Source organism: Mytilus trossulus, chromosome 1 (genome assembly GCF_036588685.1).
Source record: "Mytilus trossulus isolate FHL-02 chromosome 1, PNRI_Mtr1.1.1.hap1, whole genome shotgun sequence".
In the NCBI taxonomy this organism is placed as follows: domain Eukaryota; kingdom Metazoa; phylum Mollusca; class Bivalvia; order Mytilida; family Mytilidae; genus Mytilus; species Mytilus trossulus.
The window spans coordinates 17,635,054-17,652,047 of record NC_086373.1 but is presented as its reverse complement, the minus strand read 5'-3'; the positions used below and the strand labels follow the sequence as shown (position 1 = coordinate 17,652,047).

At 31.0% G+C, this 16,994-nt stretch overlaps 1 protein-coding gene across 2 annotated transcripts in view; it reads right to left on the bottom strand.

Moving 5' to 3' along the window:
* Positions 1-387: 387 nt before the first annotated feature.
* LOC134717366 (mannan-binding lectin serine protease 2-like) overlaps positions 388-16,994 on the bottom strand; it is a 111,658-nt gene continuing 95,051 nt past the window's right edge. For both annotated transcript variants that reach the window (XM_063579978.1, XM_063579979.1), the window contains exons 14-16: positions 2,363-2,510; positions 1,674-1,795; positions 388-1,355 (exon numbers count right to left, since the gene is read on the bottom strand). In XM_063579978.1, coding sequence (XP_063436048.1) covers positions 648-1,355; positions 1,674-1,795; positions 2,363-2,510 — 978 coding nt within the window. In that variant the 3' untranslated portion in view covers positions 388-647. The remainder of the gene's footprint in view (positions 1,356-1,673; positions 1,796-2,362; positions 2,511-16,994) is intronic.

Below are 16,994 nucleotides of genomic sequence, written 5' to 3'. Positions count from 1 at the left end.
TTTTTTGGAAAGAGAAATGTTTATTCTTTAATTTTAATTAGCCAAGTCGCAAAAAAGCCCTTTTTTCTTGATCTGTCACTCCACTAATAGTACTACGTTTTCTGATTAGGCACATTCAAGTTTTCTTAAAATAGGATGATACGTTTCATTGCATCTTCACTTATTTCCAATATTATATTTTCTTAAATGAATTTTGGAACGATTATTTATTAGGTAGATCTTTTAGTAGGGATCGCTGTGTTTCAATGCGATGAAATGTACAATGAAAGTCAATATAATACTTCCATGAATATAATAAATAACATGTTACACTTTAGATATAAAATGATGAGCAAAGGATGTTGTAATGTTACCCAATTATTAGGAGACACATCCTAGTAAATCTCAGTGAACTGCAACACAACTATACATTTTTTTATGTTTAGGGGACAAATATTGGTATATCGTTGTTAGGTGTGTACTAATGCCTCCATTTTGTAGATAATTTCCTGCACTATTCAGTATTTTCAATAAAAATGATGCATGAATCGAAAACCTAAGTAGAGTAGACTACATACATAGCAAAGTTATAAGCTTTAATGTTTAAAATGGTCATGTTATCTAACAATAATAATATAATTATAGTTTTGCAGATGTAAAGCAAAGTACTAAGGATCTCGATCAGATATCGTGTAATTTTGTATCCAGTTTTCGAAAGCTGCAACATGTGTATAGTAACCATAGTGATTACTCCTATCACACCCAACTCCCCACGAAACAATTCCGACCAACACCCAAGGATGGTTTTCTGAGAGTCTCATAGTGAGAGATCCGCCGCTATCACCAAAGCATGCGTCTCCCATATTTCTCCTAGAGTAACCAGCACAAAACATGCTATCAGTAAAATTGCCTTGACCAATATTGACAGACGCACAATCTTTACGATTTACATAAGGTACGTAAACCTCCCTCAGATATTCTGGTGCTTCTTTCCGGAATTCGCTATATTGCCCGCATCCTACCACACGGCCTATTTTATGACCGAGTTTATGGGTTAGGTAATTATTGTTAATGATAGAAGATGGTTGTAGACAGACTGGTTGAATATCTTCCGTAAACGTGACCGATCTGTCCAACTCAATTAAGGCTACGTCATTATCATAAACAGCACGTGCGCCAAAATTTGGATGAACAACGTAAGACTTTATACCATATTTAACCCCACTTTCGCCATTGCAACTATTTGTTCCCAGGAAAATATCGACCTTTTCTTTGGTAAACATTTCTTTAAATTCAATGTGAAAATGACGAATACAATGAGCTGCGGTTATTAGCCATGAACCCGATATGAGATTGGCACCACAGAACGTCTTATCCTGAAATGAAAATAGGATTAATTTAGGTAATTTTGAAACTTTACTAAGAATAGATCATTACACGTTGCCAAATATTGCTGAACGTTTTAATTACGTTGTGTTGTAAAAGGAATATTGAGCTTCTCAATGATCAAAATTGGTGGTTTTCAAATTGCTATATAACCAATGTAATTTTTCTGACAAAACGGTTGGTACCACCTTAATTCCTGCTTTAATGTATGAAAGAACTAATTGTTAACATAATTAACTCTTCCGTACTATACCCAACATACTTTAAAGTTAAGTAGAAGTAAATCAACAAATTGTTAACCATCATACCTGACTACGCATTCGTAAAACAGCATGCCATGGTGCTGAAGCCTTATCTACAGAGTAGCCGAGTGTTATTCTCCCTGACATTCTGACACGCGGATTGTGAACCAGAACATCTCTCGCACAGTCTGAAAATGAAGTAAAACCCAGTTAGGAATTATACATACAAACACTGAACAAAAATGATTTGGTAATATTATTTAAAGTAACAAATTCGCATTGGGTTAGTTGTTTACACCTCTGAATATAATTCTGCTCACATATGAAGAGTTATCGTTCGCCATATCACTGTGCAATTAACGTTTCAAGCTGACATATTTGCCCAATATATCAAAATGAAACTTTTTTTGGCATAATTTAAAAACAGTTTGAAGCTGAAACCTATTTTGAATTTATGTATTTCCATATTCTGGATCTTGATACGAACTTAACGATACAGACCTATCATGGATGTAATTGACAAAAATTCTAGAAGACAAGCGTATAAGCAATAAATGTAAGTTCAGCTGCTATTTTCGAAATGAATAAACACCAGTGAAATCCATGCTTGATGTGAACCCAAGTGGTAACTCTCAATCTAGTTCTTCCTTAGCTTGATATGATAAAATTAAGACCATAAGAAAAAAAGTGTTTAACACAATTGGATGTTTTATCGAAAAGGTTATCACACATGAAGAACAGCTGAAAATACTTACAGGAATTGAATCCTGATGCCGGAATCACTGATAATTGGGCAGATCGTTCGACATGGCAACCGTCATTACTCGTGACTTGACACGTATATTCCCCCGCGTCAGTAGGTACTACATTTGACACTGCTAAATATTGTCCTTCACTCAACGTCTGAAACAGAAGATTTGATTTTCATTTAGATGTAACTGATTTTTTAGAGTTCATTTTACGAAAAAATAAGAAAGACATGCATCTGGAGCATACTTAAAAGATAGATAGGTTTCTTTTTGAATTATCTTTCTTTTAACATAGATAAATGTTATAAGAAGCTACAACGTAATGAATCGAACATTCCGTCATGGTGTTATTTTGTGCAATGATAGTACTCGTATTCTTTTCTTTCATTTTTTCTAATGAGCTTTGTTTTTATGCCTTTTGGTGTTTCTTTGAAAACTTTAACGTTGGTCTGTACTTATTCATCCCGTTATTGTGCTATTGTATGTAACATTTTTGTATGCTTATCTTTTCAGTTTTACTAATATCCTTTGTCTATATAGTAAATATGCCTTTCGTTATGTTTCTTTGATACATACATGACATGGATCTGTACTTGTACATTCCGTGCTTGTGTTATTGTACTATGGTAAATGTGTGTATACCTGTCTTTGATTTCTGCTAATATGCGTGGTCTATTTGCCATTTTGTGCTTCTTTGTTACATATTTGTTTGTTTATAAGGTGATTATGATTATAACACAACTTTGACTGATTTACCCTTTTTGACATTTTTATCTATTATGTCTGTTTGGTTTATTCACACATCTTTGCTAATATTATGGATTTTGATGCAAATGTCATACAAATGAGATGGTTAGCTAGCTTAAAATCCACGTTTAATCCATCATTTTCTTCATAGGAAAATTTATGTACTAAGTCAGAAATATGGCAGCTGTAATCCATTCGTTTGATGTGTTTGGGCATTTGATTTTGCCATTTGACTTAGGTTCTTTTCTTTTTGAATTTTCCTCGGAGTTTTGTGGTTTTACTTTTTTTACTGTTAACACAAGCGATGCATATATAAATATATAGTCTATATAAGGCTAACATAGCAATATATTTGTGTCGCTGTGTCCTTTTGATAGAATATATGTATACGTTAATAGACACGCAACATGAAAGCATGATACATCCGTATGGTTATCAGTAAAACTTCAGAGCAACAAAGGATATTTCTTTTATCTAAAAGGGGTTGTCAAAAGATCAACAGACATAACAGTACTCCAAATCTGTACACTGTTGTTGGGATATAAAAAGTACCAGGCCAGGTACAGTACACTCTGTGTATTTATTGTTTGTATTTGTATCGATCATACGAGAAGCCTTTTTTGACTGATTTTTATAGTTCGTTTTTATGTTGTACTTTTGCACCACTGTGCCAGGTTAGGAGGGGGGTCCCGATGACCTATAGTTGTTAATTTCTGTATCATTTGGTCTCTTGTGGAGTGTTGTCGCATTGGAAATCATACCAAATCTTCTTTTTAATAATTATAATCCATGGTAAAATATTAAAATAAGAAGATATGGTATGATTGCAAATAATTTAACTCTCCACTAGAAAAAAATTGGCCCAGAAATTATCAATCTAGGTCACCATACGGCCTTCAGCAATGAGTAAAATGTTTACAAAATGATGAACGAAAATATGATATATAGAGCTATAAACGACAACTAATGAATTACAGGCTCCAGATTTAAGACAAACACATACAAAATGGTTTAGGGGTTAAAACAGCCAACTCTCCCTTAACCTGGGACATCAGTGTTGTAACATTACAACATGAGATTAAAATTTAAAAAAATATTTGAAAAGGGCTTAACTCATCAGATCGATGCAAAGCAGAAATACATGTAACAAAAACATATCTAGTGGTGTGGAAGGGTACTTCATGTACATCCCCTCAACCGTATTCAAAGATTTGAGTGTATTGCTGTATTGGTAACCTTTTCGAATAAGTTTTTTTAATGATTCGATTTTAGTTTACTCGGATCGTATTCAAATTCCCGGGCTCGGTCAACATATCTCTGTAAAATTATTATGTGCTATCCGGTTAAAAATAAGATTTCTACAGGTACAATCAAACTTCCAAACCAAATATGTATATCTATGAAAGAATTGAGAAAAGGTTTAAGATGATTTGTTAATGAAGATTGGATTCGTGTTTACCTGCCTCATGCGGGATTTGAACTCACTAATTCAGTGTTTTTAGACTAGTGATATAGCAGAATTGCCGGCATGAATCTGAAATATCTATTATACATTTCATTGCTTTTATTAAATTCATTGTCTCTTTGTTCGTTTGAATGGTACTGTCCACTCATCTGTCAATAACCATTGTAAATTCAACTCATCTTCCATCTCGAGATAGATTTTTGTGAAAGTTCACAAGCGTGAATAGACGCATGGAAATGTACATGAAGAATATTATTAATGAAAGTGAAATTTTGTTCAATGTATTTGATACGTTTCTCAGTAGGATTAATTAAGTCAATATCTTGTTTGTCATTGATGTTCATTTAACATGAATGATAAAATAATAAGAAAACGAGCTCTTATTCCTACATATTGATTAGTATTGTAATAAACACAGCTGTTTTAATAGTATTGACGACAGCAAACAAAGGACAAATCCCACATTCTTCGTATTGGTATTTATGAAAAAAATGTTTGTGGTATTATTTATATTTAAATACGAGTAATTACAGTAATATAAACATCATCACAAAAGATAATTTTGATTGTAAAAAGGCAAAGAAGGAACTGAGAAAGGCACAAAGAATGTATAAACATTATGGGTCAAATTTATTTAAAGAAAGATTACGACACTGTGAATATTATTATAAAAGTCTAATGGACGAAAACATCAGGAAGCATAATAGAGAAATAAGTGATAATATGAAAAAATTAAAATCCAAAAATCCCAAGGAATTTTGGAAATTATTTAACAAAGGTAGACAAAGAGAAAAAAGCAATATATCTATTGAAACTTTATTTGATTTTTTCAAAGAATTAAATGAAAACAAATTTGAAGACAAGTTTGTCATTAAAAATGATTTGAACTCAAATCTTGTAAATGAGACACTGAATGGTGTAATTACCCATGACGAAATTATTAAAGCTATCAAAAAGGCGAAAAATAACAAATCGCCAGGTGAAGATAAAATAATCAATGAATATGTTTCAAATTCTCTTGACAGTATGATTGATGTATATGTTAATTTGTTTAATTTTATTTTTGATACGGGTATCCTGCCGGAGGCCTGGCTTATTGGCAACATAATACCAGTATTCAAGAACAAAGGATGTAAATTAGACGCCAAAAATTATAGGCCTATTACTTTATTGTCATGCCTTGGTAAGATTTTTACATCTATTCTGAATGATAGATTGGGGGAATTTGTTGATGAACTTAATATCTTGAACGAAAATCAAGCAGGCTTCCGACAGGGATACTCTACAAACGATCATATTTTTTCATTGTATGCACTCTTTGAGTTGCTATGTGTTAAACGAAAAAAATTGCATTGTGCATTCGTTGACTTTGAAAAAGCCTTCGACTTTGTTCAAAGAAACTCTCTTTTGTATAAGCTTGTTTTAAATAAGATAACTGGTAAATTTCTCAGAGTTGTAGAAAATTTGTATAAAGATGTGAAATCAAGAGTTGTACATAACAATGAAGCATCTGACATGTTTGTTAGTGATATTGGGGTCCGCCAAGGGGAAAATCTTTCTCCTTTATTATTTTCTTTATACTTAAATGATCTTCATGAATTTTTGGAAAATAGTGATTTAAAAGGTATAAATTCAATTACATCTGATATAGAAGATGAACTGGATATTTATTTTAAGATATTTGTCTTATTGTATGCTGACGACTCGATTTTACTTGCTGAGTCAAGCACAGATTTACAATTACTTCTAAATAGTTTTTCAGAATATTGTGAAAACTGGAAACTTAAAATTAATATTAACAAGACAAAGGTTATGATATTTTCAAAAGGTAGACCACAGAATAATTTGAAATTTTATATTAATAAAGAAGAGATAGAAGTTGTTAAGAACTATAAATACCTTGGTGTTATATTCTCTAGAAATGCATCTTTTTTGCAACTAGAAAATATCTTAGAGGTCAAGCTACTAAAGCTATGTATTGTGTTATTAAGAAGTGTAGAACAAACCATCTATCTATAGAATGCCAGCTTGAAATGTTTGACAAAGCTGTTTTACCTATACTTTTATATGGGGCCGAAATCTGGGGATACGAAAATCTTGACATTTTGGAAAGAGTACATTTGAGTTTTTGTAAGCATGTTTTACGGTTAAAAAGATCGACTCCAAATTTTATGGTTTACGGGGAATTGGGAAGATATCCGATTTCTTTATACGTTAAATTAAGGATGATAAAATTTTGGTGCAACCTTCTTAATAACACACTTGATAACAAGATTTCGTCAATGTTATATAAGTTGATATATATTAATTATAATAAGTATGGAATTGAAAACAAATGGTTGTTATTTATCAAAAGTATCTTTGATAATTGTGGTATGTCAAACATTTGGCAAAATCAAGATTGTATCTCAAAAAATTGGATTGTATTAAGTATTGAACAAAAGTTAAAAGATCAGTTTAGACAAGAATGGTTTGCAAATGTAAATCAATCATCAAAAGGTTTATGTTATAAATTATTCAAAACAGAACTTAAATTTGAAAATTATATTACAGTTTTATCGTTAAAAAATGCACTGAAACTGTGTAAATTTAGATGTGGCAATCACCGTTTGCCAGTGGAGACGGGGAGGTGGCAAAATGTTCAAAGACAAGAGAGGCTATGTCACCTTTGTGAATCTGCTGACATCGGCGATGAATTCCATTATGTAATGTCTTGTCCTTTTTTCAAAAAAGAACGATATAAATATTTACCACACTATTGTTGTACAAATGTTAATATTCTTAAATTTAAAAATGTATTCACTACAGTCAATATTGTCTTACTAGAAAAATTGTGTAGATTTATTAACTATATATCAGTGGAAGTCTGTCCTCCTGGTTAAACTACATTTATTTATGTATATTTCACACATGCAAAATATGTTGTATTGTATATATTATCATCTCTGTAACTATGTTATTTAGTTAATGAGAATAAAGATCTATCTAACAACTGTTTTATATGTTTAGAAGTTGAAGAAGATGACTTTGTTTTATTTACATTACAAAAGGCTAACAAGGAGTTTAGTACAATAAGACTTAGATATGACATTAACAAAAAGAAATAACAATTATAGTTTAGGTTTGTTGATGTGTTAATTGTTTTTATTAATTTATTGGTGTTTGCTAATTAGCGGCTAGTGGCAAATATTTTATGCATATTTAGAACACAACGATCACTGTCTTGACGATTATAGTTTGGAGATAACTGTTCTGTATTCTAAACTAAGATGGCGTCAACTCACCAATTAATGCCGTCGGAGCTAAACACGTACAACTGGGTCGATGCCACTGTTGATGGACTATTAGTCCCCGGGGGTATCACCAGCCCAGTAGCCAGTACTTCGGTACTGACATGAAATACGTTTATTTAGTGTTATCAAAATTTGCTGTTACAAAATACTAGAAATTATTATAAATTAAGGAATGTATCTACCTCATGCAAAGCTCTGATTCCTTTCACGGATTTGGCTATACTTTTTGGACCTTTTGGATTATAGCTCTTCATCTTTTATATAAGCTTTGGATTTCAAATATGTTGACGACGAGCATCACTGAAGAGACATGTATTATCGAAATGTGCATCTGGTGCAAGAAAATTGGGACCGTTAATTTTATCACCATGCTAAATTGTTCTACGAAAATGTATAATTTTCGTTTATTTGTAAAAATATGCAAATTAAATACAAATGAGCTTAAACCTGCTGCTTAAGTATATTGATTCCTTCAAATCTAAGGTATGGGATCACGGGGAGGTGTAGTCGAGATGAGGAGGTTGTGCAGGAATTTCCCCCAAAGTTGGTCATGAGGTGCAAAACCGTCAATTTTGACGATTTATCGTATTTTGTCTTGACCCCGAAGATCCATGGATGCTGGTTAAGGTATCCAGTTGTAGTCTGCATGAAGAGTTGACCTCGGTTAACAAATTGACGCCGACGAGTTGTCAGTTGAGAGTGAAAGTCATTTGGACCAAAATACGTTTTTTTTCCCGATTTTTGACTTCAACTGGATCTGAAACCGGAGGTATTATTTTCCTTTGCGTATTTCAATAAATATTACGATTAAAAGTTATATGCCTGCGATTTTGTACTATTTTTGCAAGTTTTAGGCCTCTAAACCTCATGTGAAAGACACCCATTTTGTCCGATTCAGTTTTCCAATTCGAGTTTGAGCTCAAAATGCAATTAATTCATGAGAAACATGACACTAGATAGCCTCAGGTTGAGAATAAATTCATCAATTTCAAAATAAGTATCATACAGTTGACTTCTATATGTATGTAAAGCCATTGGAGGCAAATAACGGTAGTTTTGGTATGACCGTTATATGACGTTCACAGCATGGTAAGGGTAAAAATAAAGTAATGTAATCTCCATTCAAATAAATTTGACTGATAACGACATCAATTCGTACACCAATCAACATAAAAGATACAAAAGAAGTTTCATTAGAATCTACAATACAATATAAAAGTATTTTTGTAAAGCTTCAGTTCGAAGGCATGCCATTTTTTAAACGTGTGTTTAATAATGTACTTACTAGGTGAATTTAAACAAATTTAGAATTTAAAACTGATACTTTAAGTCAGAAGAGCATAAACAATAAGATAAAAACATAAAACGGTTAACGAGTTTACTTGGCATTGAAAGGTTGATTCGGACTTTTATCAAATATTTGCATTAGTATTATTTTGTCTCAAATCGGAAGAAAAGAAATTAAGAATCAACATAATTGTTGGTGATCTTTATGATTTAATGAAAAAAATGGGTGTTTTTGGCAAAGTATTTTACCCAATATCATAGAAAAAAAACAAGACTGGTTCTTCGCATAAGACTTCTTTTACTGTTAATAATATTCAATGTTTGACAATGAACTTTTATTAAAATGTTTTACAAGAAAATATTGAAAAGCGAAAACTGTTAAAAAATAAAAATCTAGAATTTCGAATTTTATATCAGTACCTTCTTTCTGTGAACTATACCATTCTATCATTTCAATAGTCAATTTTTTTTTCCAGCATATATGAACGATACATGCACAAAATGTAATTAATTCAAACAAAGTTTGATCTTATAATCATTATTTTCCCTATAACACTATTTTTCAATTTCAGAGCGGGAAAAAAAATCTGTTTTTCAAGGAGCGTCATGTAATGGTGCATATTATTGCAAGACATTTGTATGTTTTCCCAGAAGAACGTATAACAATAAAATCTTATGGTTAACCATTAGTTGCAAAAACATGCAACCCGTAAGAGTGTGATCAAGTTCAAATGAAGATCATCTAATATGAAATAGGTATTGTCCAAAAAGAAACATTGCTGTCGACAGACAAGTAACATGCTTTTTAAATTTGAATATTTATAATAGTTTCCTGAAAAGCAGTGGTATTGATACGACTCTTTTATCTTTATGTAATGTGTTTTTGTTTGTTGTTGTGTATATACTGGTTTTGTGTCATTGCTGGTTATTCTTTATCCTTTATTGTCATTGTTATAAATTTATTGTAGCATTATTTGAAGTCAAACAAATTGATGTGGGATAAAAAGTTTCAGCACTTAATCAAATAAGTGACAAACACGTTATCTTGAAACAAGGAAGACATTTCATCATTGATAATGTATAAAGCTACACTTCTTCGAAACCATTATAATTTAGAAAGCGATGTGCTTTTTAGGGGATATTATTTCTCAATTGAAAGGTAAAAAACGGGCGATTTTTTGCATAAAACTAGAACACGTAAACTTCAATCTTAAGATGATATACATATATGTATTTTTAATTTTAAATTATTGAATACCAAATAGAAACAAATGTATACAATGTACATTGATATCGCTAAAAGTGCTAAATGCAAATCAACCAGCACTTTGTTCGCAATGATGAAATATTTTGCTGATGAGGTGTCGTAAATCAAAAAATATTAATCAATACATCAATATTTATGCCTATGAAACCTTTTTTTTTTAATTTTCTTAAAAGATTTTTAAATGGAGATCTAGTAAATTTTTATTTGTACCGTTTTAAAAATATGTCATTTCCATATAATTTGCATAATTCATTATTTGATAACTTACGTTTTCAATACCTATTAATAAACTCATCCTAAGTACATGGATTAAATTTTGTATTTACGCCATACGCGCATTTCCTCTACAAAAGACTCATCAGTGACGCTCGATTAAAAAATAGTTAAAAGCCAAATAAAGAACGAAGTTGAAGAGCATTGAGGACCAAAATTCCTAACATATTTGCCAAAAACAGCAGAGATTATATATTCCTGAGATAGAAAAGCCTAAACTATTTGAAAAATTCAAAAGTTTTGTAATAGTTAATTTATAAGTATTACCATATCAATGACAATTCATGCCAGCACAGAAGTGCTGACTACTCGGTTGGTGATACTCTCATGTATTAACGTTAGCTTTTAGGTTCATATTATAAAAATAAATTGCTCAGTTTTGGCGAATTACAAAATGCAGGAAAAGCAGATTACTACTTTTCATTGTATTTGTCATTAACCTATAATGTATTTGTTATGTTGCTTTTTTCAATTAATATATACATTTAAATCATTGCAAATAGTTTTATCAAAACGAAACAGTGCATCTACCTTCAATCGTACATTATACAATTTGAACATGTAACCCAAATTGAATCTTCAAATATTTGATATGCAATACAAGAATGATTTTTAATGAATGTGTCTCAAAACTAAGTCACGGGAGTCCTTCTTTTCATGTTGTTAGCTACTGACACAGTAAATTAAACAGTTTAATCCTATCTTTTACCGATCTTCAAATTCACTAATCCCATTGGCAAAATATTAAGTATACTTTAAGGTGAAATATATTCTTCTCAGAAGAGACTTTTAACATGGTTAAAAAGATTATAATAATGTATTTAGCATTCCAATTATTTTCAATAATGATAACATGCAATCGTAGAATATTCAACATATGACTTCATATTTTCAGATAAACAGTTAACAGAGTTGATTGCACGATATCATTATTAGGTCAAGCCAAGTTAGCAATTGGTAAGGCGATTTAAGTTAGCAAACAGCAATGCTAGTAAAGTTATCACTTGTTAAGGCGAGTAAGGCTCAAAATAACAATTCATACATATAGAGGATGTTGAAAAAGGCAAGGTCGTCAAAAATACGAAATGTTCAATTGAAATATGTCTTACTATACTTCTATTCTAAACAATAATTATATTTACTATTTCATAAAGGTATTTGGAAGATCAAATGACATAAAAAGAACACAGAAATAGTTTAATGCTTTTCTAAATATTGGGGATTACTAAATTTGAAATTTTAAAACGTACTTTAATGATTTTTAAACGACCGCAAACATTTTTGTTGTCGTACATTGATATCACGTCGTCGTCGTCGGCGGCGGAGTCGTCGTCGTCAGCGTCGTCCGAAGACGGAGGGTTTCCGGATAATAACTTTGGTATAAATGAAAAGGTAGCAATACACAGTTAGGAAAAAAACTTAAAATTGACACTCATAATTTTTAAACACCCTCTTTCCCCTCCTGTCTATCAAAGAAGACTTTATATGTTTGTTATGCATGTATATACTTGTAGAAAGAAAATTTTCCATAGATTTGATTTCTAATGGTCATAAGAGTGAAAAATAATCCCTTTTGGGTCTAACCATGGCAACAATCTGCATTTTTTAGATACAAAATATAGCAAAAAAGGGGGGTGAACATGTCACAAAAGTCTCCAAAATTTGGTCTAAAGGAAAATTTCAATGAATTACAGTGATACCTTTCCTGAATCCATAGGTTTATATCTATCAAGTGGTCCAAAAAAATCATATGCCTTCCTGCTCGTTTTCCCCTAAAATTGAATTGAAAAGATCGAGCGCAAAATCTTTGTTGATAAACACTACAATAATTTATGGACCTATGAACGGTACGGATAGGAAAATACGGACTGTCAATCATACAAATGGCCTGTAAAACATGTTAAAATCAATCTAAATGTTCATATAAACCCACTAAGAAGGCTATATTATTCTTCATTTATCTAAAAAATCTATTTTATTGTACAAAAACTTTCATATTTAAAAAATTCACAGGGGCCATAATGCAAAACTAAACATCTAACTGTGTATTGCTACCTTAAGGATTAACATTTTTTCCCCCAATTCCACTTTAAATGGATTTCTGTTTTCTACTAGTTAAAACGAGCATTTTCGCCTGCTAGTTTTGAAAATCGGTTCAGAAATAAATATTTTATGAAGGTTAGCAGTTGACACTGAAATGCAACAAAAAAGTGATTTTATGAAACATGCCATGTCAAAGTGCATTTTCTCCTTTTTTAGTCAATTTTCTAAAACTATACCTTCTAACCCTGTCTTTTCTTGTTTAAAAACTAAAATTAACCTTAACAGTAGACAATTTTTACAAGTTAAGCTATTTTAAAGCTCTAGAATGTCAATTTTGTTGTGTATTACCATACCAAAGCCTTGGTTAAAATTTAGTAAATACTGAATTTATTTATAACAGCGGGAAAAAAATTAGGCTTAATTCATGCTAAATTGTGACTTTATACTTGCTAAAATAATAAATTTGATTTAGTCGCATGAAAATATATAAAGTGTTCCCTTCTAAGGTTTCTACATAACGCGCAATCTCCTTTTCCAAGAGGTAGCCAATAAAGTATCAATTTATAACGGAACCAAGTCTTTGTGTCAAAATGTCTATATTGGTTGCTAAGGACAATCAACAACAAAACTAACCTTTATTGTCATACTAAAGGTTGTTTCTCCCTTAGAATTGTATCTATAACATAAATATCAATAGTTTTATGGTATGTTTGTCTAAAAAAAAGCAATTATTTGCTTTCTCAAATGCCATAAGGTAGCAATACACAGGAAAAAAACTTAAAATTGACACTCATAATTTTTAAACACCCTCTTTCCCTCCTGTCTAACAAAGAAGACTTTATATGTGTGTTATGCATGTATATACTTGTAGAAAGAAAATCTTCCATAGATTGTATTTCTAATAATCATAAGGGTGAAAAATAATCCCTTTTGGGTGTAACCATGGCAACAATCTGCATTTTTTAGATACAAAATATAGCAAAAAAAGGGGTGAACATGTCACAAAAGTCTCCAAAATTTGGTCTAAAGGAAAATTTCAATGAATTACAGTGATACCTTTCCTGAATCCATAGGTTTATATCTATCAAGTGGTCCAAAAAAAAAAAATCATATGCCTTTCTGCTCGTTTTTCCCTAAAATTGAATTGAAAAGATCGAGCGCAAAATCTTTGTTGATAAACACTACAATAATTTATGGACCTATGAACGGTACGGATAGGAAAATACGGACTGTCAATCATACAAATGGCCTGTAAAACATGTTAAAATCAATCTAAATGTTCATATAAACCCACTAAGAAGGCTATATTATTCTTCAATTATCTAAAAATCAATTTTATTGTACAAAAACTTTCATATTTAAAAAATTCACAGGGGCCATAATGCGAAACTAAACTTCTAACTGTGTATTGCTACCAAAGATATCAATACAATTCTAAAATAATGTTTATAACCACAAAAGGAAGTTTTTGATTGATTTTGGGGATTATGGTCCCAAAGGTTTAGGAATTGGAGGCCCACAACAAGCATTTATCTAGTGTCAGGACAATAAGCTATGCATAAGTATTTCAATTGATCTGAAATTGTACTACAATGTTTAATACCATAAGTAGAAGGTTGGGATATATTTTGAGGGTTACGGGGCAAACAGTCTAGGAATAAAGGGCCAACAAGGGGTCCAAAAAGGAAAAAAAACCAGACAATTATATAGTTTCAAGACAATAAATTGGAGTTATCTTTCTTTGTCCAATATGGTTGTTGAATTACCTAAGACTAATGCTTAATGAAATCTTCTTTGTAAATTTGAGTTATCTTTGTTTGTTCAGAATAATAGTTGAAGCAACTTAAATCAATGCTATATTATACAATATACAATGCAATATTCACTTTTACTATTATTTAAATGAAAAGCGCGTCTGGCGTACTAAATTATAATCCTGGTACCTTTGATAACTAATTACTACCAACTGATAAATTAAAGCAAACTTTACAATTCAGTGATTACAAGCACTTTGATTATCATTTTAGGGTTATGCCCCTTTACAAGTGGGAAAATTGAAGATTTCTTTCGTTTCTGTTCTCTTAACTTAAGTTTGTCTCAACTTATTTCAATGAATTGTGTATATAATGCTTATTACCTCTAAACTCTGTTTAAGTTCATTTTTGGCTGTTTCACTTTTACAGTTCTTGAAATGTCCCTTTATAACGTTATATGCTACCAGGGTATTATCTGTGTCCCTTTGGACACATTCCCCATTTATGTTTTTAGAAGTAACTATTAATTAATATTAATTTTAATTCTGACTGTATAACACTTTATAATTTAATACTTTATGATGTATTCAAATGAGTAGTTATTGTTGCAAACTCGATTAGAAATTTGAATTGATATAATTTTCAGATTTCAAAAAGAAAAAAGAATAAATTGTTCAACAGCATAGTGAATTCATTAGACCACTTTCATTCTGTGTCATACACCTACATGTATGCTGTGTCAACTATTTAATCACAATCTAAATTTAGAGCTGTATCAAGCTTGAATGGTCTGTCGATACTTACCCAAGCTTTTTAGGGTTCGATCTCTGCGGTCGTAAAAACTGCGCCTTGCGGAGCATCTGGTTTTTATTCAAATAACTACGACCTTTAAATCAGTAATTGCAATTTATACGCTTGCATTATCTGAAATCTTCATTTATTTACTATAGGTGCTGATATTTTACAACGAATGCATGCTACTTTTTATATAAATAATAAATGATCACGAAGTGTTTATGAATAACTAATTCATTGCTTAAACGTAAACATAATAGTTTAAAATATCTAAATAAATCTAAGGCAAATTCAATTTATCTTTGAAAAATTAAAGAAAAAATTCAGAAAGTTTTTCTAATTTGGTAAGGAATTTTTAAATACAGTTAGCATGGAGAACCTTGGCACCAATTCTAATAATCAGATCATGAGATAATATATCTTAAAATTTGATTATCTATATTGACAAACATTACAAGTTCCAACTTTGGTGAATATATTTCAAAAACATTTAACAAAAATGTAATTAATTCACACAAATTTTGATCTATGAATCATTATGTTTCCCTATAACGCCATTTTTCAATTTCAGAGAGAAAAAACACTGTAATTTCAAGAAGCGTCATGTTATGGTGCATATTATTGCAAGACATTATATGTATTTTCTTATGTACGTATTACAATCAAGTCTTTTGGTTAACCATTAATTGCAAAAACATGAAACCTGTAGGAGTGTGATCATGAAAATTCTTCAATATGAAATAGGTATCGTCCACAATAAAATTTTCCATAGAAAGTACCATTATTACAAAAGTCGAATAAAGTTTCCTGGAAAACAGTGATCTTGGTACAACTCACTTCTCTGTATTTAAAAAAAGTATTATTGGTTTTGCTGTGAATATACTAGTGTGTGTACAATGGATGGATAGTCAAAGTCCTTTATTTTCTAGTACTGTAAATTAATTGCAGAATTATTTGAAGTCATACAAATTGATGTGTGATAAAAAAAAATCAGCACTTAACCAAATAAGTATCATACAAGTTATCTTTTAACCAGGAAGACATTTCATAATTGATAATGCATAAAGCTAAACTTCTTCAAAACTATTATATTTTAAAAAGTGAATGGCCTTTGTGTACGATTTATTCGTGTTTTTATGATACGCAATTCTCAACGGGAAATGTTCATAAACAAGCGATCTTTTGCATAAAACTAGAACATTTAAAACTTAATTTGAATATCAGTAGGTATTTTCTTATTTTAAATCATTGACTATCAAATGGATATAAATAGATATGGGAGGATGTGGTATGAGTGCCAATTAGACTACTCACCAACCAAGTAACAATTTATGAAAGTAAACCATTATAGGTCACGGTACTGCATTCAACACGGAGTATACAATAAAATTGAGAATGGAAATGGGGAATGTGTCAAAGAGACAACAACCCGACCAAATGAAAAAAATAACAGCAGAAGGTCACCAACAGGTCTTCAATGTAGCGAGAAATTCCCGCACCCGGACGCGTCCTTCAGCTGACCCCTAAACAAATATATACTAGATCAGTGATAATGAACGTCATACTAATTTCCGAATTGTACACAAGAAACTTAAATTAAAATAATATAAGACTTACAAAGGCCAGAGATGCATGTCGATATTGCTAAAAGTGCATAATGAAACTTTATCAGTACCTGTTGTGTCTAGCTGACTTTATTCACAGCGATATAGTA